The sequence below is a fragment of the Haemorhous mexicanus genome, chromosome 13 (assembly GCF_027477595.1).
Source record: "Haemorhous mexicanus isolate bHaeMex1 chromosome 13, bHaeMex1.pri, whole genome shotgun sequence".
NCBI lineage: Eukaryota > Metazoa > Chordata > Aves > Passeriformes > Fringillidae > Haemorhous > Haemorhous mexicanus.
The window spans coordinates 15714080-15739334 of NC_082353.1; the positions used below are offsets into that span (position 1 = coordinate 15714080).

At 43.2% G+C, this 25255-nt stretch overlaps 1 protein-coding gene across 4 annotated transcripts in view; it reads right to left on the reverse strand.

Moving 5' to 3' along the window:
- Positions 1–25255, reverse strand: part of AGBL1 (AGBL carboxypeptidase 1) — a 378644-nt gene that overhangs the window by 339111 nt on the left and 14278 nt on the right. For all 4 annotated transcript variants that reach the window (XM_059858557.1, XM_059858554.1, XM_059858553.1 and 1 more), the window contains exons 2-5: positions 8355–8418; positions 7007–7153; positions 6249–6380; positions 3802–3895 (exon numbers count right to left, since the gene is read on the reverse strand). In XM_059858557.1, coding sequence (XP_059714540.1) covers positions 3802–3895; positions 6249–6380; positions 7007–7153; positions 8355–8418 — 437 coding nt within the window. The remainder of the gene's footprint in view (positions 1–3801; positions 3896–6248; positions 6381–7006; positions 7154–8354; positions 8419–25255) is intronic.

The following is a 25255-nucleotide window of genomic DNA, read 5'->3' on the forward strand; positions in this document are numbered from 1 at the left end:
CCTTAACTCTTGGATTTCACAGTGGTTAACTCAAGAGTTCTCTGCACCTCAAAGAGTTCCATGTTTTTTCCATATAACTTTTACCTCAGATATGGATAGTTCTGGAGAGATCCACAGTCATGGCACCAGCAAGCTGAAGACCTCAAATGCCTAACTGAAGCCACTAAAGCCCATGAGTCACAGTCTCAGGGGAATCAGAGCTACCTGGCACATACCCAGAGAAGGTCAATTGGAGCATGGGGAGACTATTTCTAAATACCCCAGAGCTTTGCCACTGGGAAAAATAAATAGAACTATGGATCTTGTTTCCACATCTTAGCGGGCTAAATAAATAGCTCTCACTATAGGGCACTCTCCAGGGCAGATTCTTAAAGTGACCTTGGCCCTGCTGCTGCCCAGGGCAGGGGAAGGCGGGTGTACCCACCAGAGCAGTGGTGCATTTTCAATGCTGCATTCCTGGCAGCTGATCAGACAGCCAGGGTAATCTCAGCTCCCACAGTTGCCGGCTGTTCCTTCACAGCAAAAAGGCAAACCATGGTTGCACATAGTTATGAGGTGGAGAGAAGGTATCAAGAGCAAATACAAAGTGAGGGTCAAAGGATTTCTGGGACAATATTGGAGTTTTCCTCTGTCAGTAGGTTAGAGGCTGGTGCTCTCTACAACTTACAGGCAAAAAGAAACAGGTGCTTTTGTGTCCAAGAACCACACCAAAATGCCACACTCCCAATTTCAGCATAGCCACAGCCACTTTGGGAAGAGCTGCACCAGTGTCAGAGAGCTGGGAGCACATGCTGAGCTAGACAAAGAACATGACCCCTTTTTATCCTTTCTCCCCAGCTCAGAAAACCCATCCATGAGCTCCCCAGCCCAGTCATCTCACAAAGCTGTAGCTAGAGCAAGTCAAATCATGGAAGGACATGTTCTCCACATGTACCTACCTCCATTTTCTGATGAGCTGCAAAGGTGCTTAGGGCTTTCAGACTGCACCTATTCCAGGCAATTACTAATGCTGGGAGAGAAGATCTGTAAACCACTCTACAGTCTGTTCTTCTGGTCTTAAGGCCTAAATTCTCGCCAAAAGTATCTCCTAAAGCCACTTTCCACAATGAAAGCAGCCCTTCTAAGTGAACTGCAAACAAACAGAACCTCAACTGACTAACAAGAAACTAGTGCCTTTTAATGGGTTGCAATTGTGTTTTAACACAAAACAGCCTTGTGTGGTGCCTCTGATGTAAAATAGGCTGTCTCCACTGTGCCACTGAGCTTCTCAGCTGCCCCTAGTTATGAAACAAAAGGCACAGCTCTGAGCCCTGGGCAGGCCAGCTGCTTGGCCACCAGGCTTCAGCTGATTTATGGCTCTTGTTCATTAGACGAAGAGTAGGTGGGAGCAGAAAAGATTGTGTAAAGATTGTATGCACTGTTTGCACACTCATGAAAAATATGTTTTAATAAGAGCACAAATATTTTAGGAAATAAAAAGAAAATTAGGAAACTGAAGTAGCAGTGAGAAAGCTCAGGTAGACAAAAATTAATGCACAAGATACCTTTTTTCAAATGAAAAATAAATTCAAGCTTTTCAGTAACAAAAAAAAATGCTTATTAGCTATAAAATGGGATTTACTGAGGACAATTTTGAGTTTGCTTTTCTGGTGTTTGTGTCTGTGTTCCAAATGGAAAAAAATGTCCACAGAAGAATTCAAAACAATTGTTGTACACCAGATAAAAGGAAGTTAAAGCTAAATATTGCATATTGACAATGTGGAATCATTTAAATCAAAAGCAGCATGTTTCTCTGATTGTTTCCCTTAGAAGTGAGTATTTTAGAGCACTTTACAGACTACATTTACAGCAACCCTCAGCAACACTCCCTGTATCTCCAAATGTATCTCAGCAAGAAGCCAGGCTAGGAAGGTGTGACAGATACCAAACTTTCCAATTCCTCTGTGGGAAACAGTCAATGGAAAATAAAGCACTTCTGCACAAAATTCATTTTAAAAGCCTTAAGATAGCCAGTACCATTGTTTAACAGAAAACTGATACAGGCCCAAGTCCCATCACACACAGATGCTGGACTATCACAGAAGCAGAACTAACACTGGTCTAATCACAGCCAACACTTCCACAGGAAGGAAAACAGGGAGTTGAGTGGAATTTGCTTATTTAAGCATGGGCTTGGACCCATCAATCACTTTGGTTGCCTCAGAAGCCAAGCCCAGCTCTGGGTCTAACTCATCCTGGAAACTCCTGTCATACACAAAACAGTTCTCCAGGCTGCCTAGATCTTAAAGTTATTACTTGAGGCCTGAGGGGAATGTTGAAGGATGCTCAGATATCCTAGGAATAATATCTTGGTGGTAAAATTCTTTGAGTTGGGTAATATCCAAACATCTGTGAAAGAAGCATCCTGGTATCCCCACGCAGAGGAATCTCAGGTACTTTGTCTAAGAGAGAACTGAAGCTGTGAAGCAGTTCCAGGTACTTGGCACTGTGCTAGAAATCCAAAAGCACAGGCAAAAGTGAGTTGGCCCCCATCAACAAGGCAGCTGCAGGAAGTTGTGCATCTGCTGGGCCCCCTCAGTATCTTATTTAGAAAAGTAAACTGTCCAAAAACTTATGCATCTCCAGACATGTAAGCAGAGGAATGGGAAGAAAGCTGCACTTAGCAAACAACAGTGCAGTGTGTTGATGTGCAGCTTCAGCACTGGTGGCTGGTGGAAATTAATTCAAAATTCTTCCCAGTTATTGAGTAAGTCATGATATTGAGAGAACTGGTATTAGTCTTTGATGGTAACAGCAGGATGGACATTGTTTAACACATCCAGGGTGGCTGGCCCCCATTTCAACAACAGCTAAACAAACTGTGGCCAAACTGTGGTGCTGTGTCTGTCCATCCTACTCACCTTGTGCTCTACCTGAAGCTGCTTCCTTAGAAATCACCAGCCATGGACCTCACCCATGTCAGGTCCATGCAGAATCCAGAACTGGCTGAATGCTGCCTTGTCCTTGCTGTCATGTGCCTGAGCAAGTAGGGACTGTGCCCCACAAGCCATTGCATGTCCAAGCAGGAGAACTGGCAGGTTCTGTGTGGCTTAAGCAAATGGGATTGTGGGGGCACAGCTCACAGCAGCAAATTATTCCTCTGGCTTTTAAAGAGCAAGCCAGAGATATGTGTTTTGCTCTCATAAAGTTTGCCTTGAAAGGCATCTGAGGAAGTGGTCAGAACAGACAGCTTGGGGACTAACATTCAGCCCTGAGATGAAGATATAAAATGGACTTGATGTCTTCAGAAAAGAACTATTTGAAATATGTGGGATGGCTTGAAAGCAGATACAAATTAATACTAGTATGAACTGTCATACTTCAAAAATATCATGATGACCAGGTCATGATCCTCTGCAAATGGAGGATGAGGCAGCACTGCCTTGATTCCACTCTATCTACCCCCAGGCTGATGGTGGCAGGCAGTTCTGGCTGAGTGGGAGGCAGGAGTGCCTTGTCTGCTGCCAGCACATTCTTCTCCAAACCCAGTTGTGGCTGGGAAATGAAGGAGGGTACCTTGCAATCAAACTGCCATTGCAGTCTAGGGCACACTACAAATAAAGGGCCACCAGCATGAATCATATGATGAATCACAGCATTAACGTGTCCTTCAGGGATCTATTTCTGCCTCTTAAAAAACCCTGCAGATTTAAAGTGAGTGGAAACTGCATACATTTCTGATTTCTTTGCCTCTTCAAGTGGAACCAGAATTTTATTTCTTGCTGTCCTGGAAAGATGAGTTCCCTTGGGGCTACTGCCTACCTGACTGTCCTGACGTGTCTCTTGCTGTAGGGAGTGATGACTTTGAAAAGCAGCTCCATGGCTCCATTGATGCCAAGCATAGTTCCTGTGGTAACTATGGCAATAAAAGGAAAAAAGCAGTCAGCTCTGAAGGAGGCAGCTGGCAAACATTGCTTAGAAGAGATGTGGGGACGAGTAGCTGCCCCTGGGGCTATGAGCTCTCTGGGCTCCCATCTGGACTCCACAGGTCCCCTTACAAACGCTGAAAGTGAAGCACAAAGCTGTCTGTGGACACAACCTGAGCCAAAATCAGGTGCAAAACCAGTCCTGCAGCTCTTTCCCAATCTCCCCAAAGCCCCTTTTCCTGTAGACATTGCATTCTCCAGAGAACAAATCATAACTAAACAGGGTCTTCTCCCAGAAAAAAATGGCAGAGCTCAAATTCATCCCACATTTCCTACATGCAACTCAATGAGGACAGTTCATTTCATGGGGGCTTAAAAGTCAGGGTTTTCTTTCTGTGCTGTTATTCAGCAGAGTGAAAGTGGGTTTGGGGGCTTCTGAATGCAGTTTAATTTCACCTAGGCCAATTTTCCCTTTAATCCTTCACTTTTTAACAGACTAGGAACTTTTTTAGATAGATTTTGCAATCAGTTTCAATACCTAATGCATAGCCTAGGTGTTTAGCCAGACCTCCACACTATGAGACAGAATATCTCTGTGTAATGAAGGAACAAATACAGCCCTGAAATATTAAATGGATGCGACCAAGGTGAAAGGATCAGTAATCAACAGCAGCCAGAAGGAGCACTGGCTGCCTGCCCACTGCTGGGTTTTGGCTGTTTTGTAGATATCTCCCAGTGGTCATCAGAGAGCTGCCAGAGGGCTCATCATCTCCTGCTGTCCTATGGTGTCCCTGCCAAGCTGTCCTGTGATGGAAAGGCTCCAAGGCCTGCCAGCTACATTCACACTGGCTGGCAATCCATTAGAGCCAGGGTGGTGGACAAGGCTGCTCGAGCTCATCCTGCTCCAGAGCAGCCACCAACATCTGGTGGCAGTGAAGGGTGCAGCCCAGAGTGGGACATGAGGTGAGGCAAGGACTCATCTTTACTGCTTTCATACCTAAGCACTCTCAAGAGCTTTGTCTGATTTTGGCTTCCTTTAAGTTCCACTCCATAATTTTTAAGGCTGGCATCATGTAATCCCCTGGTTTAATATCACACCCATACAGATTTTCACCTAACCTCCCCTGAAGCTTCCCAGCTGGGCCACAGAACCTACAAATTCAAAGTTATTAATGGAGAGTGCTGGAGATACCTGGAGAGTAACAGAGATGCTCCAGCAAAGGTGCAGAGCTGGGGTTCTGGGGTCTGACATTAACAGAAAGGAGGGCAGGCTGCAGTGTGCATCCTAAAATCTCTGCAGAAACAGCAGCTGAACTGGGTGCAGGTGCACTGAAGCAGGGAGAAGGGAAGCAGGCAAACCATAATTTTGAGTGAGAGGCAGCACAGGGTCACTGCACAGCTGTGAAACCCAAATAAAGGCACATTTCATCTTCTGGATTTGGCTGCATTTTCAGCCACACTCAGACTTTCAAACACTGCTTATCACGGGGAGAGGGATTGAGTGTTGAGGCTTGGCTGCTTGCCTGAGGAAGCCCAAAGCATGAAGCAAGCTCCTGTCCAGGCAGAGGGGACCTGCAGGGCTGGGTGCCACGAGAGCTAAATCTCAGGATGCACAGAGCAGACTGCAGACAGGATGGCCATCAAGAATTGTCTGCAGGGTGAGGGATGTAGGGAAGGAGAGGAAAGGGTTAGAGTGAGCAAAGGGAAATTTGTGCTGACGAGCTCAGTGCTTTATAGCACAGAAAGCCTGTATGAATCTGTAATGATCCCGAGAGAGAATACTGGAAATCCCTTTGCTTGAATCATTTAACACGAGGGCATTGCCAAGAAAGAAAAGCTGGGAGAGCTAACATCTGAGGGGATACTAGCCAGAAGACCAGGATCTAATATCTGCTTCCTGGGGGACCTTGAATAAGTAACAGATTTCTCTCACACTCTGCTTCTCCTCCCTCATGGAGATGCTCTGAGGATCAATACAATCAACAATAGTGAGACATTTGGCTGTTATGATAATGGCAACTGTATAGAGACTTAAGGTACCCAAGTCTCAGAGCAAAAGAATTGACTGTCTATATTCCAGAATAGGAGATCTTTGCCATGAATATTTTTCACTACAGCACTTTTATTTCCATAGCTCACAGATGAAATGCACTGTAAAGGCTGCATAGGCCCCTTGAGGAACACCTTTTTCTAAGGTTGTTCTGGCTTTTGTGCTTTTCTGTATATTAATGGTGCATGCAGGCACTAACCCTACCAGGAATAATGTTTCTTTACATTGAAATGAGTAAAAAAGAACCCTGGTGGTTGTCACACAGAAGAAAGGAGGAAAATCCTGGCACTCACCATTAGAAGCACAAACCCTCAGGACCCAGAGGCAGTGGGTGAGGTGCAGGTGGTGGCCCAGGTGTCTTCTTGTCAAGCTCAGTATTGTATCAGTGGCTTCTGCCTTCTGCACTTTAAGCCCAAACTTCCTATCTGTGAAAAGAAAATGAGAATTAAACTATTGCAAAGGCCAGATCATTGCAGCTGTGCTGCTAAACATGTGTTTATTAAGCCTTGTAACTCAAAATCTTGTGAGACGTTTGAATGTATCAATGAGTTAAACTCATATTAATCTCTCTGAAAATGGAAAGACATGGGGTTCACTTTGTGTCACCAAATATGGAACATAGAATAGTCTGGACTGAAAAAGACCTTTAAAGGCCATCTAGTCCAAACGCCCTGTTGCACCAGACAAGGTTGCTCAGAGCCCTGTCCAACCTGACCCTGAATGCTTCCAGGGATGGGGCATCCACAACCTCTCTGGGCAACCCGTGCCAGTGCCTCACCATCCTCATCATGAAATATTTCTTCCTTACCTCTTATCTAAACCTATCCTCTTTCAGTTTAAAACCATTACTCCCTGTCCCGTACCAACAGGCCCTACTACAATGTCTGTTGCCTTGAGCTACTGCAAGGCTACACTGAGATGATCCTGACATTTGACTCCCCTCCAGAAGCCCCCCAGCACCCCCAGTGTCTTGTTTTTGACCCCCTCCAGAAGCCCCCCAGCACCCCCAGTATCTTGTTTTTGACCCCCTCCAGAAGCCCCCCAGCAGTACCTCGTTGGCCCACCCTGGCCAGCAGGCGCAGCAGGGGCAGGAGGGTGCCATGGTCGGGGGGCTCTGTCTGGGCAGCCGTGGCCAGGGCCTGCAGCAGAGCCTCACTGCCCCCTTTGCTGACCACGTAGTGAATCCTCCGTCCAGTGCCTGGGGAAGAGAGGAGAGACAGCTCAGAGCACCCCCTCCCTGAGCCACAGCTGCCACAAGGCCTCAGTCTGCAAGGAGCACCCCGAGCCTCCGCGGCCTGTTACCTCGACAGTCCTTGTCTCCCCAAAGCCGCGTGCTGCAGAAGGTTTTCAGTGTGCATTGAAACGTGGCAGGGAGGAATAAGCCCAGACACCGACAGGTTTCAAAGCAACAAAAGGCTCAGTGATCTTTTCTTGGATACTGGAAATTAAACAAGGAAAGAACTAAAGCTGCACTGGGCTTCTGCCAAATGAAAAGGAATCCTAGGGAAGCCTTGGGGACAGCTTTCAAATAAATGTAGGTCTCCAAAGGAACCACACTCTAACCCTGGGAGCTTTACTGTGTTAACAAACATTGATCCAGGCTCTGTGGCTGGGGGATGCTGCTCCTTCCGTTCCTAGAGGAAGCAGGACACCCTGTTCCCCATGGAGGCCACCCTTGCACCCAGCTGAGGAACAAAGCTCCAGGGCTCCAAAGGAGAGAAGGAAGGTCCAGATGGACAGGTGATGTCTCTGGTGGGGTTCCAGGAGTGGGGGACCCAGGAGGATCCAGCACTTATCAATGCAGCCCCCAGAGCCTGGAAGCTTAGCTGGGTTGGGAATTGTTTAGTAGATTATATTTTTGTGCTGGAGTAGAAAGGAAAACGGACTTTTTTTTTTTTTATTTTTTATTTCTTTTGCCAATACACTTTTTTTTTCTTACAGCTTTGAGCACATAAAGTGACATCCATTCCCTGCAGTCCCAAGGCAGAAGTGCCTTTTGGAGAGAGGCTGAGCCCTCTGCATTGAAGGGTCTCTGGGCTCTGAAAAGTCAGGTTCCTTTCCCTGTCTCACAGTCCTCTCTCCAATGACACTGGTGAACATTTCCAGTGGTTGACTGCCAAGGATTATGAAAGATTTTGCAACCCATGGGCATCTTTGAAACTAAAAAGAAAAAAAATGACACTTTCTCTGAGTCTCTTTTTCTTTTCTTTCATACATTGAATAAGCTCAGTTTTCCAAACACAGGAGTAAGGACTGCTGATCTATAGATACAATTTACATTTTTTTCACCTTGCAAACACCTGGTCAAGTTTGAATTCAAGTATGAAATCCCTGACTTACTTTATGACCCCCTTTCTGCCCTAGCCTACAGCCATTGCCCTGGATCTTTGCTTCCTTACCCAAAGACAGCAAGTCAGTGAGGACACTGAGAATGTTCAGGATGACATCCTTGTCACAGGAGCTCTGGAATGGAAACACACCAAATTTACAGATCAGTTCAGAACAGGACACTTTGTGCTGCACAGGGCTGCAGTGTATCGTGCAGTGCAGGGCACTGAGATCCTTGTTTGGATATGAGCACTTCTGTGCCATCTGGACAGTGAATATGTGGAAACATATTGATGACACATTTTAAAAGCCTTTAATAAATCATACTACACCATATTTAATACACAATAGCATTTCTATAGAACTTACATCTAAATTCTAAACTAAAGCTCTCTTTTTTTATTTGATTTGGCTATCTCAAAGTTGAGGAAATTCTGTATCACACAGACATGCTAAATGCGAGGTGGTTTTCAATGACAGCACCTCTTATTACTGGAGTTGAAGAACAATATATTTAAATTATATTAATTCAATCTACAAGAAAATTCTCCTGTCTTTGCAGCCACAACCACGTGGAAGCCTTGAATTTGAGAAGAAAAATTCCTAAGCTTATTTTTAAAATAATATAATTTAATTTTAAGACCAAGTTACCACCACACTTTGACACAACACATTCTGCTTTAGAGTCACTTTAAATTTTGCATTAGAGGAAATAAGATATAATGCACTTGAGGAGAAGGAAACACATGATATCTACCATCCATCTGTGTGATACACTAGACCCCTTCTTTAATCCTGCTCCAAACAGATTTCACTGCTGTGATTCAAAAATTAATCACTTTTCTGTATTGCAATTAGAGGGACTTGGGTTAAGAACTGGATGTCTTTATTTCTGAACAGATACAGCACCATACAAATTTCTAATATAATAAAAAATTGTATTTGAATAGCCTTGGTCCCAAAGAACCTTAGGATCACACAAACTATAACAGAATCATTTTATTTTCAATTAAATTATGACAATAAGATAACATCTCACAAATATATGGGTCCCATATTTCTGAATGTTGAACTGCTTCAGAAACTTAATCTACCTTGTAAATCAAACTGACTAGTATCCATTCTAGATATATGTGGTCATTTTACCAGCCAAATTGACTCAACCATTCTCTGACACATTTAACATTATGCAACTGTATATTTAAACAAGGAGTCAAGAACTAACATCTTTCAAAAAGTAAAAGAATAGAAAGAATATAAGGGAAAGTCTAATTCAGATCTGTAATAATGACTGTTAATGCAAACAGACCCTTTTTTCCCAATGGATCCCTGAAAAAATGACAGCACAGGCTGACAAGGTGCTGAGGATTGTGTAGCTAATTAAGGAGCTGCAGTCCATACCTCCTCCTTAGTTATAACTGTTGGGTGAGACATGGGATGAAGCAGGGAATTGATCAGTCTGCAGTCAAAGCAGGTGACTGCCAGCCTGGAGAAACAGATTTCCACCCCTGTCACAGAAATCCTGTAGGATGCTTGGCAGCTCCCTGCAACCAAATCTCCTTCTGTATTGGCAAACTGTACATGCCATTTTCTGCATGGAATAACTACATTAGTGCCAATGTTTCCTAGCTTCTGTATCCTAAACCTAGAGTGTATTCTTAGATTTCTTTTCTTTTTTTTTTCTTTTTTTTTTTTTTTGGTCGTAATTATTAACAAAAAAAACCTCTGAATCTCTGAAAAATTAGGTTTCCCATCATACTGGTTTTGGTCAATTAGCAGAGCTACCAACCATTCCCTGCTCAATATATATTCCAAGGGAGCCACAGGGACAAGGTGTCAGCAGGGGAATGAGAGAAAAGAACAAGATGTTGTCAGGGAAGAGGAAGGAAAGAAAGAAGAGTCAGATGAGGATGAGATTGGAGAATCACTTCTGAAATGGGTACTCACTGGAGAGGGTCTGTGAGCACTGATGGCTTTCCCAAGGCTCAACTTGCTTTTGCTCTTAGCTAAAATCCACAGGCAAAGTGCCTGTCTCATCCCCACATCAGAGCTGGCCCATGCCTAGAAAGAGAACCTGCTGTTTCTCTTCGTTATTAACTCAACAAGCAGAGACCTCAGCACTGAACATAAAAGTTCAGCCCTTTTATGATCCATGTTGAAATCAAAAGGCTCGGTGTGATAGGATTGCTGCTCCTTTCAGAGCCAAGACAAACAGAATACATGGCTTTAATGAAATCCAGTAACTCTGGCTTCACCAAGTATTGCCACCGTCATCTTAGAGGAGTCCAGATTTGTGCCACTGGCTCAAGCAGGGTCAGAGCAGTTCTGAGCAGAATCACTCTTGGGTAAAATATATCATTTTAGTTCTGTGTTAATCTTCCTAATTCATGTCTCTGTTCATTTGAGCTGGCTCAAGTCTCCCAGACTAAACAAAGAACATTCAGAGCTCTCTTCCCAAGGGTTTCTTGGCATTTTTTAGCATAGGGACTTAATAGTCAGGGGCAGGTTGTCAGGAGTGATGAGTATCCATCAAATTTACTGACTCCAGGAAGACTTACTATTCTCAACACCTTTTTAAAAATCAGGGTTGCCTAAACCAGACTGTCCTCTGGTTTTGTCTCGCTGCCTCTCAGTATCCCTTTCCTCTGTAGGTGGATGGATTACACATTAAGGTTTCAGTAATGAAGTCTTCATTGATTTATACTCCTATTACACTGGGTTGTTTATTTTAACTGATTGGATTGTGGGTTCCTAAGCCATTAACACAAATAGTGATGACATAAGATATCCTCTGACTTTCCATGCACTTTATCCAGGGACTCAGGCAAACAAAGAACTTGAGGGAACATGAAAGATCAACCTTTAAAATGTGAAAATTAAAGCTAGGTGATATGGCCAAATATTTTACCTGAGTGTTTACACTTGATGTTTTAACACTAAAATTCTGTGTTGGTGCCTCATTGCTGCCCTTCCTGCTGCACACCACTGAAGGAGTTGGATGACTCAAGTGTTGGCTGAAACAATGGATAAAACCCCAGTCCCATTACAAATTCTAACATATTTCCCACTAACTTTAGTGGCACCACTGAATAACAGAGACTTCTGCAGAAGAGCACAGCTCCCATTTATAATAGCAAGGCAACACAGAAAAAAAACACCCTAAAGTTGCTATTGTCTTGCTAGATGACAACTTGCCTCTTGAAAAGAAACAGCTCAGATTTTGACTAATTAGCTGCAGGTTTTCAAAGTCATCAAAGATATTTGGACATTGAAATCCCTTAGAATTGATTGTTTAAATTAATACACATACAAACTCCTTGTGGATGAATTGTCAACATATTCATTCATAAAAAATATTCAGTAAATCTTTTTGAACAGTAAGTACAAATGAGAAAATCGCAACTTGTGCCTGATCTAAAAAAGATGAATAGAGTAATTTCTTTAATGCAAATTTCTTACTCTACTCTGGGAAAAATAAACACGTTAGTTATTTTTATTGAAAGAGATGTTTGATGGTTTAAGAACAAACCATAACCAAAGAAACAAGAAAAGTAAAATTCCTCTTGCTAAGTATTTTCCATTCCTGCCAGCACTTACAAATGTTAGATGCAGCATCTACAAGTACACAGACTAATGAAGATGCATTTGTTGTATATGGGTGGAATAAGAGGAGAGAAAAGTTCCCAGAAGTCTAAATTAGATTACAAAATTACTGACCTCCTGCAGAATTTCACTAAAAGGATTTAAAGTTAGAGCCAAATTGTTACCTATTAACAATGGCCTGTAGTTGCCTTTCACAGCTTGTGGCTGTACAAAGGTTAAAGTAGCAAAAACATCACTTTAAATATCAAGCATGGCTGTACTTTTGGTCAGAGCCCCTCATCTTTCTTAGCCTTACTCCAGCAAAGCATCCTGTCTTCCTCACCCAACCAGGAGTATCACAGGGCTGAGCTCAGATACATTTAATCAGCTCCTGGCTGAGAGCTCCTCTCTGAGCTTTTTCTGGGAATTAATCCCTGAAACACTGGGGTTAGCTTGGCAGAAGCTCCTCAGAGATAAACAGCAGAAGGTTGGAGAAAGCCAGGAATAAAAAAAATACCCCAGCACATCATCATTGATAGGTTACAGGCAGCAAGTGATTAATTGGTGACATTGGGCTTGGAGGACAACAGCTCGATCCCAACATTTCTGACTGGCAGCTCGGGTTATTGCACTGACCCACAGTCAAGCAGGGAACAGCTCCTGTCTTCTTGTTCTGCTCCTGGGAACATGCCAAGACCAGCTGTTATTTACTCAAGACAAGATTATAAAATTGCCACTAAGCCACAGGACCAGGTAACCTCAGGAAAGTCTCTGGGGATGTTTTCCACAAGACTCAGAAACCCAACAGAGGTGGGATTTTTCTTGTACTACCTGCAGGATAGCAGGCATCAGTGCCATTTCCCTTCCAGCACTGCCTTCAAACAAAAACCTCCCATAAGCTCAGTCTGTTGGGCTTTTTGTCTTTTGCCTAAAGGCAGGTGTTTCCCTGAGTGAGACACACAACCTACTGAGAGGGTTTGTTGGGAGTCTAAGCCTTAATGCTGAAAAAAGGAGGACGCCCAGAAAGAAATCAAACAGCATTAATTTGCACGGTGCGAGATTTACTAATAAATATTTTATTTGGGGGAAGAAATACAAAGCAGTTATTCCAATCACAAAAATAATGAATGCAAAATGAAAGAAGTCGCTCTTGCAAGACAATGCATAACATGGTTCCTACCAATAAATCTTTTAAATTTACTGTTGAATTGTCTCACAAAGCTGGGTGACTGCTTAGGAAAAATCTCCCAAACAAACAACAAAACAAAATGGTCTAATTTTAAAGAAAAGGCACTGCTTCACTGGGCTAAAAAATTTCCAGACCAGTTTGTTTGGGTCTTTTTTAGTGAGACTAAGGAATAGGATATCCAGTTCCAGAGTTTGTTTGTTTATTTGTTTGTTTGTTTTAAAATAGCCTGTTTCTAAATACGGAAGCAGGGTTTGACCTCTCCAAAATATATCCTCCTCTCTTCTCTTTCCTTTAATAAATTTGCTCACACAAATAGCAGTCAGCAGCCCAACTGCCTGTGTAATGAGACTTACATCTGCAAGTCAGATTTCTCACTCTCTGTGCTTGAAGCCTATTGAAGAGAAATTCTGGTGCAAAATTAATACTGGCTAAAATCAAGAGCAGGTTAGAGGCTGAGCAGCATTAGTCCTCACTGTCTCCTGAGACCTCTAGAAAATATTGAGTCCTAATTACTCTCTTAATGCTTAAATCAGAGAGTCCTCTGCCAGCAAGGCAGAGGTGCCTACTAGCCCAAAGTTCTGGGCACAGCCACTCACCTCTGGCATTATGGATTTGCCAGCTGGATATCTCCTTCTCACAGCTGACTATCCAGCCTTACAATAACTGTGAAGCCAGGTTTGGTGCCTTATGTTTTGGGTTTTGTCAGAGTAAATTGCTTTTTCTAATTTAAGAGGAGCTAAAAATTCACACTTAACTAAGAGAGCAAAATACCCTGGAGAGTTTATTGTCTGAATGCTCCCATCCTCAGCCTCAATATTCAGCAAGCAAAGCATGATTTCCTCTTGTTGGAAGGTCCACAGTATTTGTTACATGGAGGTTTAAAAATCATTATTTCTGAGGGGGGGGAAAAGGGGTTCAGAGACCTCTCAAATATCAGTAGGCAACAACAGAGTAAGGGAGGATTCCAATTAAAGTGATTATAGCCTGAATTTTGGCTATTTTAAGTGTAGCACCTTCTTAGCAATACTACCATTATCCAGGTTTAGAAGGATCCCAAGAAATTATGGCCAAGCTGCCCCTGCTCCCAAAATAACCATCCAAACATCCTCAGCATCACCACAGGAGCCACCATCCTCTGTGGTAAACAGGACATGCATTTCTTTATCCAGATCTGCATTTCCTCTTCTGAAGAGTCAGATAGGCCTGAGCAAGCCAGGGAACTCAGAGGAGGCATGGAAGGAGAGGGGGCTATTTAAAGCCTCAGAGAGGAGGACCTTGCTGCTCTGGGAGTGTCCTAAGTGACCTCTTTAATCCTGGGAGAAAGGCGTCCGCAGCTGTGGGGGATCACGTAGCCCTCAAACTGTACCCGGGGCAGCCAAGGGGCCTCCAGGGACAGGACACGTGGCCAGGCAACCTCTTGCTCCTGTTCCCAAGCCTTGGAGACAGGTCCCTCTCGCTGGCCCTGGCCACCCCTGTGAGGCATGGCAAGCACCCCACCGAGCCAAGCGCCAGACATTTCTTTCCCAGCTGATGCTTCACACCACACCCAGCCCAAAGCAGAAATTATGGGGTTTAGATCAGAAAATATGGCAAAGACTCATTAAAAATGTCCCTCCCTTTGGCCTGCTGCAATCAGGTGGGTGGCTTTTTTTGTGGATTGCAATGACCTGAAGGTCTGTTTTTTCTCACCTTTGTTTGCACTTGGGTGTGATAACCTGCAGCATCTTTTTCAGTAGCACATTAGATCATGGCTGGGTGCTATGATTCCAACCCTTCACGGTGAGTGGCAGCTCATCCAGGTGAGCAGGAGTAGTGCCTCAAAGCAAACTTCTAACATGGAAATGGACAGGGCTTTGCTCCTCTTCACTGAGCTTCAGGACTTCTTCTCAAAGGATACAGGCTACACTCTGCAGGACTGAACTGCTTCAAGGCAGGGATAGGAAAATTCCAAACTTACATCCTAATGTCTTCAAAACACTGAAGGTGTTGAGATGAAACAGCTTGGCTTAAGCTGATCTCTGGCCAAAATAACTCGGTGAATAACATGGTGAAAATCATCTGTGCCAAGGAACCTTACAACATTTAATGAAATAAATTGCACTAACATAACACCTTGCATCAGAGGATCACAGACTTCTACATAAATATTAGCTAACACCTGCCCAATAGCAGCCCTCATCAAGATCAGATTGTTTCTTATTTTCCTGGTGGGAAATATCACCCTGTGATGGGAAATTCACTTAGTCAATACCTAAGAGGATAGCTGGCAGAGCCAGGATAGCTATCAGAACAAAATGAAGCAGAAACACTGCATGCACAGAAGTACTGTGGCCCTCAATCACACACTTACTTCCATCTATTTTTGAGGAGTTCAAAATGTCCTTTCCTTGAAATCAGTCTTCTTCTCCCAACTTCCCAGAAGTAAGTGCAGCAGAAAAATCTATCCCCTGCAAGGAATACTGATGCCAGCTTGGGAGAAGAAAGAGCAACTCCCCACCAGTGGGTCCCAGAGCTATTTGAAGAGAGATTCATCCTTATGCCAAGGGATGAGGAAGGTATTACATTTAATAAATCCATACAGGAATTATGGAGCACATAGACCATGGCCTGATTTTTTTCCAAAGGATGTTTTACCTGCTGTGTCCAAAGGACTCAAAGGTGTTTCCCCTAACTTCAGAGCAAGGTTGTTGATCTCAGTGCCACATTATTAGTGTGTCACTCCAATAAAATATATTCACACCCAGATATCTGCAGGAATTATGCCCTGACAGACTGCAATATTTTGGATACTGTTGGCAAAGTAAACTGCTTTTTTTCTTTCTTTTTCCACGCCAAAGTTCTCTCAGTATTCTCAAAGAAAAGCTTGTCCTTGTGCAGAAGTTCCTCCTGATACAAAGTTCCTTTGTGTCACTTGTTCCTCTCACTAATGCTCCTCTAATAGAGCAATTACTTTATTATGCAGAAACGATGGTAAAACATTATTATATAACCCTCAAATGCTTCTGTCAAATTGGAAGTGTTAAAAGAATGAGGAAACTTTGAGATAAATCAAAACACGTGACACTCTGCAAAAGGCTTTTAGACTTTCTTTTGAATATTTCTAATGTTCTTTCTGTAATTTCTACTGCAGATAAATTCTCCCAGGTTTTATCTCTTATTTCACAATAAGTTACCTATGACACCTAAAGATTTTGACTGGATTTAATGTTATATTATTCTCCTTTTTGCTCTTTTTAATCTATTTTTATTTTAATGCCAAGATTATCCTAGCATATGCCTTTCACACTCTCTTATTAAGTTTCTGTAAGGCATTAACCATTCTTGTACAATGAATTCTATATGCATGCCATCACCTACTGTTTATTGCTGTTTCTTGGATTTATTCCTACATTTTATATTACTTTTGCTGTTACTGAACTAATTTAAAATATTAATGTTTCATTCAAATGCCACTCTGTTACAGATATTTAACACAACTGCCACCCAAATTTAATAGGGAGGGATCTGTTTTCTCCATTCAGTTTTAGTTTTATTTTTCCCATCAACAATGAAAAAGCAGCATGAAACATGCTACTCTCTTTCTTTTTTGTGAGATTTGATGGGTGTCAGTCCAGAGAACACTTTGTCTTTCATAGATGAAGCACATTTGGGAGTTGACAAACTTTTTTACAAGCAATGGCATTTCTCAAAGTACAAATGAGTCTGGAGAATCTTGGAAAATTTCCAGATGTACTCGCTTTTTAATGAAACCACAGATTTTTGAATGCTATAACAAATGTGAGTATGTGTACATGGAAATAAATGGCCATAATGAAGGTGCTGCTATCCTTGCCTTCTCTGGGATGTTCCTGCTCGGACCACCCATGATAAAGCCCAAGAATCCCTGGGTCTCATCTCAGTCTGCCCTAATACTTGCCTATGTTCAGTCCAGGCTTCTCTCTGTATTCCTATGCAAACAATCACACTTTTTGCAAATTATTCTGACACTGACTTGCACAGGCTGAAGATGAGAATTACTATAAGGTACACTCTGGTTTAGAAAAACACCAGTCCTTTCTCTTGCCAAGACAAGTGTCCTTACGTGTCAATCTACCCCACTTCCAAAAGCACCTTCTGGAACAACCATGCAAATGCTTTTAATCAATCACATTTAATAACAATGATTGAGGTATGGGCAGTGCAGACAAGCCACTAATAACTATTGTTAGTCACAGCTTATTTTCTTCAGAGATGGAACCTGAAAGTGAAAATGATGAACCTATTTTTGCCATCCAGTCTAAGTGAAAAATCAAACAACAAACGAAACTCGGCATCCGTAATGAATAGCAAACTGTGCTTTGAAATTCTAATGATTTAAAGTAATATTACCAGTAATATAAAGCAGAACTTCAGTTTAACTGCATTGCTGAGACCCATCCATCTAGATTTAAACAACAATCTCTCAACAGCAAAGCCCCTAGTTCTCTGAAAAGGTTGCCAAGTTTTTAAGAGGTATGATAGGGGTATGTCATTTTCCATCCAGAAGGTAACAAAGATTTTTATCTCCTTTATCTTCAGTCTATACCCCATGCTAAACAGCCAACAGCAGCAAGCCAATGCCACCATGCCAAAACCAGGCATGTTTGGGTCTTTATTCTACCCTTATTACTCCATCCAGTAGCTCAGATGCACCTGAAAATTAAGTCAAGTTAAAAGGTATTTTGGCTTGACTTGGTCAGTCAAGCTAAAAGGCATTTTATTAACTCCAAGAATGAGCCTGTGTCTGTGTTTCTGCTCCAGGAAAAGGGACAGGAGTTATATTTAAGAATACCCATCTTCACACATTCTGCTAGGACCCACTGTGGAGTTCACCCAACCAAGCCCCTTGGGCTCTCTGAGACTCTCTCACATGGGAATTGCCTGAACATGCCATGGCATAGTGGGCTGATCTTTCACACAAAGGTGAATTCTTCAGTGAATACCCAGCTGGAGATTTGATCTATGTCAGAATCTACCTCTGCATCCATTACCAGCAGGGAAAGATCACCAAAAAGTTGTTGTCGTGTCCTGTTTTGTTAAGCATGTTCCCAAGGAGCCCTGTTGGTGGAATAGTGCCCACAGGCTTTGTAGGACATAACAAGGAACTCTCAGCTAGAGAGATTTCCAACTGTTTGATCACCCAGCCATGCAGACCTTTTAGACAAACCCTCCAGAGTTTTCAGTCAGTGAGGTACAGCTGCTGCTGTGAGAGCTTTTGAACCAAGCTGTTAATAATCATGGTTTTCATCTCAAAGAGAAGTCATTTTAATGCATCTCTGCATCCAGCTGTCCCCTTGAAGTCCCTGTGCATCGTGGGGAGATCAAATGACCCTAGCCATATGGAAAGAGAAATTGTCAAAGAAAACAGAGCCAGGCACACGTTCTCTTTCTCCCTCACTTGCAGAACTTCAGCATGTAGCCAGAGGCTGTTCAAATTGCAGAAGATTGTCCCAAAGAGAAGGTCAGTAATGCTGCTTTCCCCTAGCCTCTCCAGAAACTCTCTCCATATGGATGGTGCTGGTTTATTCCTGGAAGAATTGAGGGTTGAAAGAGGCAGTTCAGTTTGTTCCTCTGACTTCATCAGATCAGCATTTTAATCATAGGGAAAGGTCAGGTGGTCCATTCTCCCTCCTCCCCTCCTTTGAAGTGAGACAGGTGGGCATTCACCATGCCAAGTAAACTGCTTACAGGAGGATCTCTCTCCCCCTGTCAATCTTCTGCTTGCCAGGTTAATCCTGAATGAAATGGAAGGCCAGCTTTATCTTCACTGTAAATCTGCTGCTTTGGCCTTTCATCAGGAATCCCATAAAAACCACAGAAGATGGCAAAGGATGACAGGCACTGCACTGATTTCACCCAGGCTGCACAAGTGTCATCTGCTCAGGCTGTGAGTTGTTCCACCCTTTGATTTGGGAAACAATGTGGGCTAAGATTCCCTTTGCCCTAACTTGACAGATGAACCTTATCTCCATCTACTGTCCAAATGAAGAAAGCAGAAGGCACAGACATTGAATGAGTTTGATGGGGTTTGTAACAGTTCTGAAATAAAGCCCAGCACTTCTGCTTTATCCATCAATACAGCATCATTCCCTCCTTTGAAAGGAAAGGAAGAGGTACCAGAGAGTGCACTGAGATGATGGGCCATGGGGAGAAGAGTCTGTCTCAGTTTACTACAGGGATCAAATTCCCATTAGACTCAGTGGGAAAGCCTTTGTCCGTAAATTACACCAAAAATTAATGTGCTTAAAAGGCTTCTCAGAAGTTGATTGCAGTAAAACAATGCTGTGGTGCTTCCATGTCAGAAGAAAACCCCATATGTTTTGGTTTCAAAGCATCCCTTGTTGAAAGGCAGGGGGACAAAAGCCAAGATTTCTTTGGTAGAGTAGTGATTTCTCCCGCAGGAATTCTATGTCAGAATTACTCAATTTTCTAATAAGAATCATCATGAAAGCTTTGCAGTTCTCATTAATTCCACCTCAACCTACACTACCTTTTGAAATTAAGGCTGTGTTCTTCCATGAGAAAAAAAAAAATCCTTGTTCTCTAAACCCCCAAAGGAAAGGAGATTCAGCTTTGCCCATGTGATTTCTTATCAAGCAAGTGTTATTCTATTAATCAATAGTTGGTCTAATACACTAATTCTCTTTTTTGTACCTTAGTGGCACCTGCAGGCAGAAGAATCTCTACTGTGTTATCTTTGTCCTCTCTAGAAACATCTCATGAAATGAGATGTTTCTAGAGAGGACAAATGACAAATTCTTGATTTCTGAGACCTTGATTTCTGTATGATGTGTTTGGTCCCCACTCAGCAAACAAAAGTCATAACAGCACACAGATCATAAGGAAATACTAAGTCATGGATATGAATGGGGTCTGTCTCCATCAGCCTTTGGAGGAGAATGGCCAAGTATCCCTTATTTTAAGAGATGATCTTCATAGCATTAGACTTTCCTCCCCAAAACTGTACTAAGATAAATTGTTTTGCCTGTATGAAAAGGAAAAAGTTTGTCCAGTTCTTGGAGATTTGAATCTCCACCCAAATAATCCACCTAGATTATATTTAGGTCAACTTCTCATGAAATGGAACAATCAGGGGAATAAACCCACATTTTTAGTAACAGAAAATGTCTACAAATATTTTATTGATTTAGATTCCTGTTCTTGCTTCTTAGCCATCTTAAATTAAGCTGTATTTTCTGAAATAAACCATCTCTTCTGAAGCAGCAGCACAGTAATGCACTCTATGGCACACAAAGCTTGCAGGATTGCAGGCACCAGTGTCAGCTGGGCTGGACAATGCATTTGTTCAAGAACCTACCACACTGCTTACCCCTAACACTCCCTCCTCACCTCCTGCAGCAAACCTGCTTTTGTCCAGGGCAGAAGGGAAGCTAGCTGGTGAGCTACTGCTCCTGGTCTCCTTGGAGAATGCTGTTACTCCCTCTCACAGAATGTCTCACCAATTCCTGGGAGCATTCTGACCTCCCAGTTCCCTGGGGACTGAAATCAGCCTGCTTTTCCCAGGAATCACAGCTCCCCATCCTTCCCTGCAGAGATTCCCGGCGCACAGAGCAGCTCTGCCGGTGGATCGGCGCTCTGTCCTCGGGGGCAAACAGGTGCAAATAGACTGTCTGTGAGACAAGAGATTATTAAAAGAACAGGGGAAGGCAGGAGGGAATTATTTTCTGTCCTGGTCTGGTGAGAACAGCATAGTTAGGACACCAGAGTCAGGCAGAGCCCAGTGGCACGTGTGGGCACGGGGCGTGGATTTGGGATCTCAGAGCCTGAGGGTCCCAGGTGTGCACACCCCAATCCAACAGACACAGGAAAGGGACATTTCTCCCCAGCATCACAGCCAGTTCATGAGCAGCTGCTAGCACACTCATTCTGCATTCCCACTGACTGCTCTTGGAGCCCTGAAGAAGGAGGGGTTTTACCTGCACTTCCAGAGGCTTAAATCCCCCCAGATTTCACTGCAAGGGTAATGATGGTATGAGCAGTGTTATCTATCCAGGCACAAACAGGAGTGATCACACAGAGACAGTGTGTCCATGATAACAATAACTCCAGGAGCAATTTCCAACCCTGCTGTCCCAGACCAAGCAACATAAAAATCCCTCCCCATCTCTTAAACTCCCAGAATGTGTATGAAATTATTTTCTCTCAGTTACCACACATCAGTGAGATCTCTGCTGGTACCAGTAGACACTGCTAGAGCCAACCATTATAAGCCCATATGTTTTTCAATACAAGCAACTTTTTGTGTCTGCTTTGCTGAACATAATATAATAAACTTTAATTCAAAATGCCCATGAACACATTTTGTACTACAGACACTTTTTTCCTATTACAGATAAAACCAAGAGGACTGGACCAATGCATTGGACAGAAAAATGTGTCTAAGCCATCACAACAAATGCAGCATAATATACTGAAAATAAGATTATGCTACACAAAGGAACACTAGCAAGACCTATTCAGGCAAACACCTCTCTGTATGAAAACATCTCTTCTTCTATTTCAAAGAGGAAAATTATTGAAACCTGAGAAAAAGAGAGGGTGGAAATTTTCCATTGTCATAAAAATATTGATGTAATATATAAACACATCTGTAGACATACAAAACAGCTAGGGAGGCTAGATAACTACAATAATTATCCTCAACTTAGACATAGAAAACCAGATATTTTTAAAGTATATTTGCATACTGTATGTGAAAGATAATAGTTTAAACAAATCCATACACCTCCTTCCATAATGTAGTTCATTCTATTAATTTGTTTGTGTCTACAATGCAGTACCAAAATACACAATATTGAGTTGCATGACATGGCATAATGTACCATTATATTACATCCAAATAGTCTAAGTTAAACAGCTTGGCCATAAGCATAAAGTCAGCCCCTCAACGGCTAAAAAGCACCAGTTTTAAAGCATTCCTAATATTTTATTTGGTCCCCTGGAGTAACCGCATTTTTTAATTTCCACATGATAACTTGTTTTATTTCACAAAACCTCTGCTTCAGGATGAGCAGTGCCTGTTGCCTGGAAAATCACCCCATGCAGCATTTTGTCCTCATCATTTAGCATGTGGTTCTGTGCATTATTTACTGTGCAGTATCCAAGCCCTGCATGAAAACAAATTATTCATTTTCTTCTCAAATTTTTTTTTTTTTTTTTTACTGTGTTAGTACCATAACCTCAGGGGTTTTTTTTCCCCAGTGTTCATCACCTGGTTTCTCAAACACTGATGTGAGGCATGGTGGGATTATTTGCCACGTCACACGTGATTGACTCAGAAACAGAGGTTTATAAACCATTTTTCCAGGCTGGCACCCAACTGATCCAGCAACAAGGCCATCCTGTCACATTTTCATTGCTGCAGGGAGGAAGAAAGGGCTCTCCTCAACCATTCATGACAGAGCCTCAAAGCACAAACCCTCCTAAACAAGGATGAGGAACAGCAGAAGATGAACAGAACTCCACTTTCCTTGTCTGACACAAAGTTCTGCTGAACTCAGACTGGGACACACACTTGTGCTCAGCTCAGCCACTGCTGCTCCAATTAGTCTCTGGGCACATTTTGCACCCCGAGGTCCTCAATTCTCATAAATTCAGCCACAAAAAATTCTGGATAGCCCATCTGGAGGCATTTGCAGAGGAGCTGGCAGTGTGCTCAGAGAAACAGCTGTGGCCAGCCCAGGGACAGAGAGCAATTCTGGTCCCAGCTCAGTCAGTGGAAGGATTTCAGCAGAGTCCAAGACCTGTCACAGCTGCCTCTGAGGGCATTTAGTGCTCTGCCCTGGTTCACAGGAGTGAAAAACCTCAATGTTTCTTCTGTAGCCTGGCAGGAATTTGGGATTAATGTATGGATATTATCCTCCTTTCTTCTTTGTTGCTTAGCAGTGCCCCATGGTGGTGAGCCAAGGTTGTAGGGAAAAGCTCTGGGTTACCTTCAGGTTCTCCTTGGACAGGGAAGAGATGACAATGGAGGGGGGAAGGAAAAGCAGCAACCCTGAAAGCTGAGGTTGGGACCCGCACTATCTCTGTAGGATTGTTTATGGAGGATTATGCCTTTTCTTCCATGGCTAAAGCCAAAATCAGGCTCATGCAGCCCAAGTGGCATTGGCAGTAGAGACATGAAAAAGTTGCACCACTATTTCTCCTTGAACCCTACAAGCCAAGTGTTTCCCTGTCCTAACTGCCCTTCTTTTGCTGTTCCAAAGCTAAATAGTTTTTATAAGGAATAGCAGAAATAAGTCCACTGCTGCTCACTTTAAGTACAACAATCACAGTAAAACTCAGTTAATGAACCACATAAAAATGGCCATCTGGTTTTGAGTTGATTTTTGTTCCCTCTAAGGCTATTCCACTAAACCCAGCCTGCCAGGCTACCTCCCAAAACCACCAATCCAAACTTTGAGCTGCTCCCTTCCCAAATGAGTGGCCATTCTGCTACCTGAGCAGTTCCTGGGATTTTTTTGCATCCATTTCTCTCAAAGCCAGGAATCTCAGCAGTTCTGCTGACAGAGTAAGTGCAAGGATGCAGAGCAGACAAAAGCATTTTGCAAAATGCATTTCTATTCATTGCCAGTGGAGCAGCACAGATACCCTCCCACTTGTCCTTAGGATAACAATAGCTCTGCCTTGTCAGCCAGCCAGCACAACAGCTCAGAAGGGGCAGCACAAAGAGCTGAGAGCTCCAAGTTAGCAAACAGCAGATCCTGTGGCTGTTCTGCTGGACACTGTGGCCACTCACAGATAAATCCCTCTGCAAAACCAACATCCACCACTGATACATAAGATTTGCATCTTTTCCCTGTCAAGCTGTAGCATTTGGGAACCTGTGAAGTCCAACACAGCAAGACAGAGTTTCAGCCAAAGATCTGCCAACAGCCCCAGGGGCTGCCAGCTTTGCAGAATATGTGAACGGGGACTGTAGCTTTGGGAAACATGTGAAAACCACACTGAGAGCCAACAGGAAATCTGGGACTCCTCAGGCAACACGATGTATCCTGCCATGGAATAAGATGTTCTCAGGAGCAACCAAGGCATGGGCAGCGAGGAGGACAGCAGGGAGAAGGAAAGGGGAAAATAAAAATATTTTTTATTTGTCTAAATGATTGGAGGGTGGGGAGAGATGAAGGCCAGGCAATGAGGAGGAGACTGAATTACTATACAGTCTCAAGGGATTCAGGGTCACAAGGCAAGATGCTGGCTCCAATTTTCTATTGCCCTTCTTAGCAAGTACCAGCTGTTTTTAACACCCAGATACCTCCTCCTAGCATTAAAATAACCAAGAGATCTAATCCCAAATCTCTTGGGATTTTGCATTGAGGAGGCTGCCTGTAAGATGGGATGTCAGAATTTTTTGCCTGGTCAAAAGCCATACATGCAGAGAGTGTTTACTTGTGCCACACTGCGGCCAGGGGCCAGTGTGAGAGCGGCAACCAGCCCAGCCTTGACTGAGGAACTGCATTATCTGTGTATGAGAGACAGAGTGGGGCTGGGTTGGGGCTGAGGAGCTCAATGTCATGCAGTGAGAGGTGTGAACAGAAACAGGTAACACTATCCAGGCCAGAGGGATGGGAGGTGATAACTGTTGGATCACACTGGAAAGGGAGAGTCAAGAAGAGATAGCAAGGAAGAAGGTACCAGGGTTAGAAAGAAAATGAGAAATGACAGTAAAATCCTCAGAGCTTGGCTCTGCCATGCTGACACAAAATCTGTGAGACGGGGAGAGGGTTTTCTTAAATCTGAATTTCACATTTTTAAAGCAGCACATTGTAAGCGGTGAAGCACTTTTTACCTAGAGATCTGAAATGTCACGTCTTCCCTGCAGTGACATTTTGGTGACAAAATGCAGCTGCACTTTGAAAGGAGTTTTTGCTATTCACCTTGTCACTTTGCAGAACATCCCTAGCACGTTGCACTTCCAGGGGTTTGAGCTGCCTTTGGAGGATCACGTTCCTTCATAGCACTGGGAACAGTTTTGAAGAACTAAAAAAATGTGTTTCTTTCCATGACTGCTCAGTTACAAAGTGCACTGTGTTCTGGATTTGCTCTGCTTGATACTGCCCTCACCAAAGCCAGGCTGTGAGTCTAGGAGTGAAAGTGTCTATGCCAGGAAGAAATGGGGGAGATCCCTCCCTCAGCAGAAGGTGACAGATCCTGTCTCAGGTC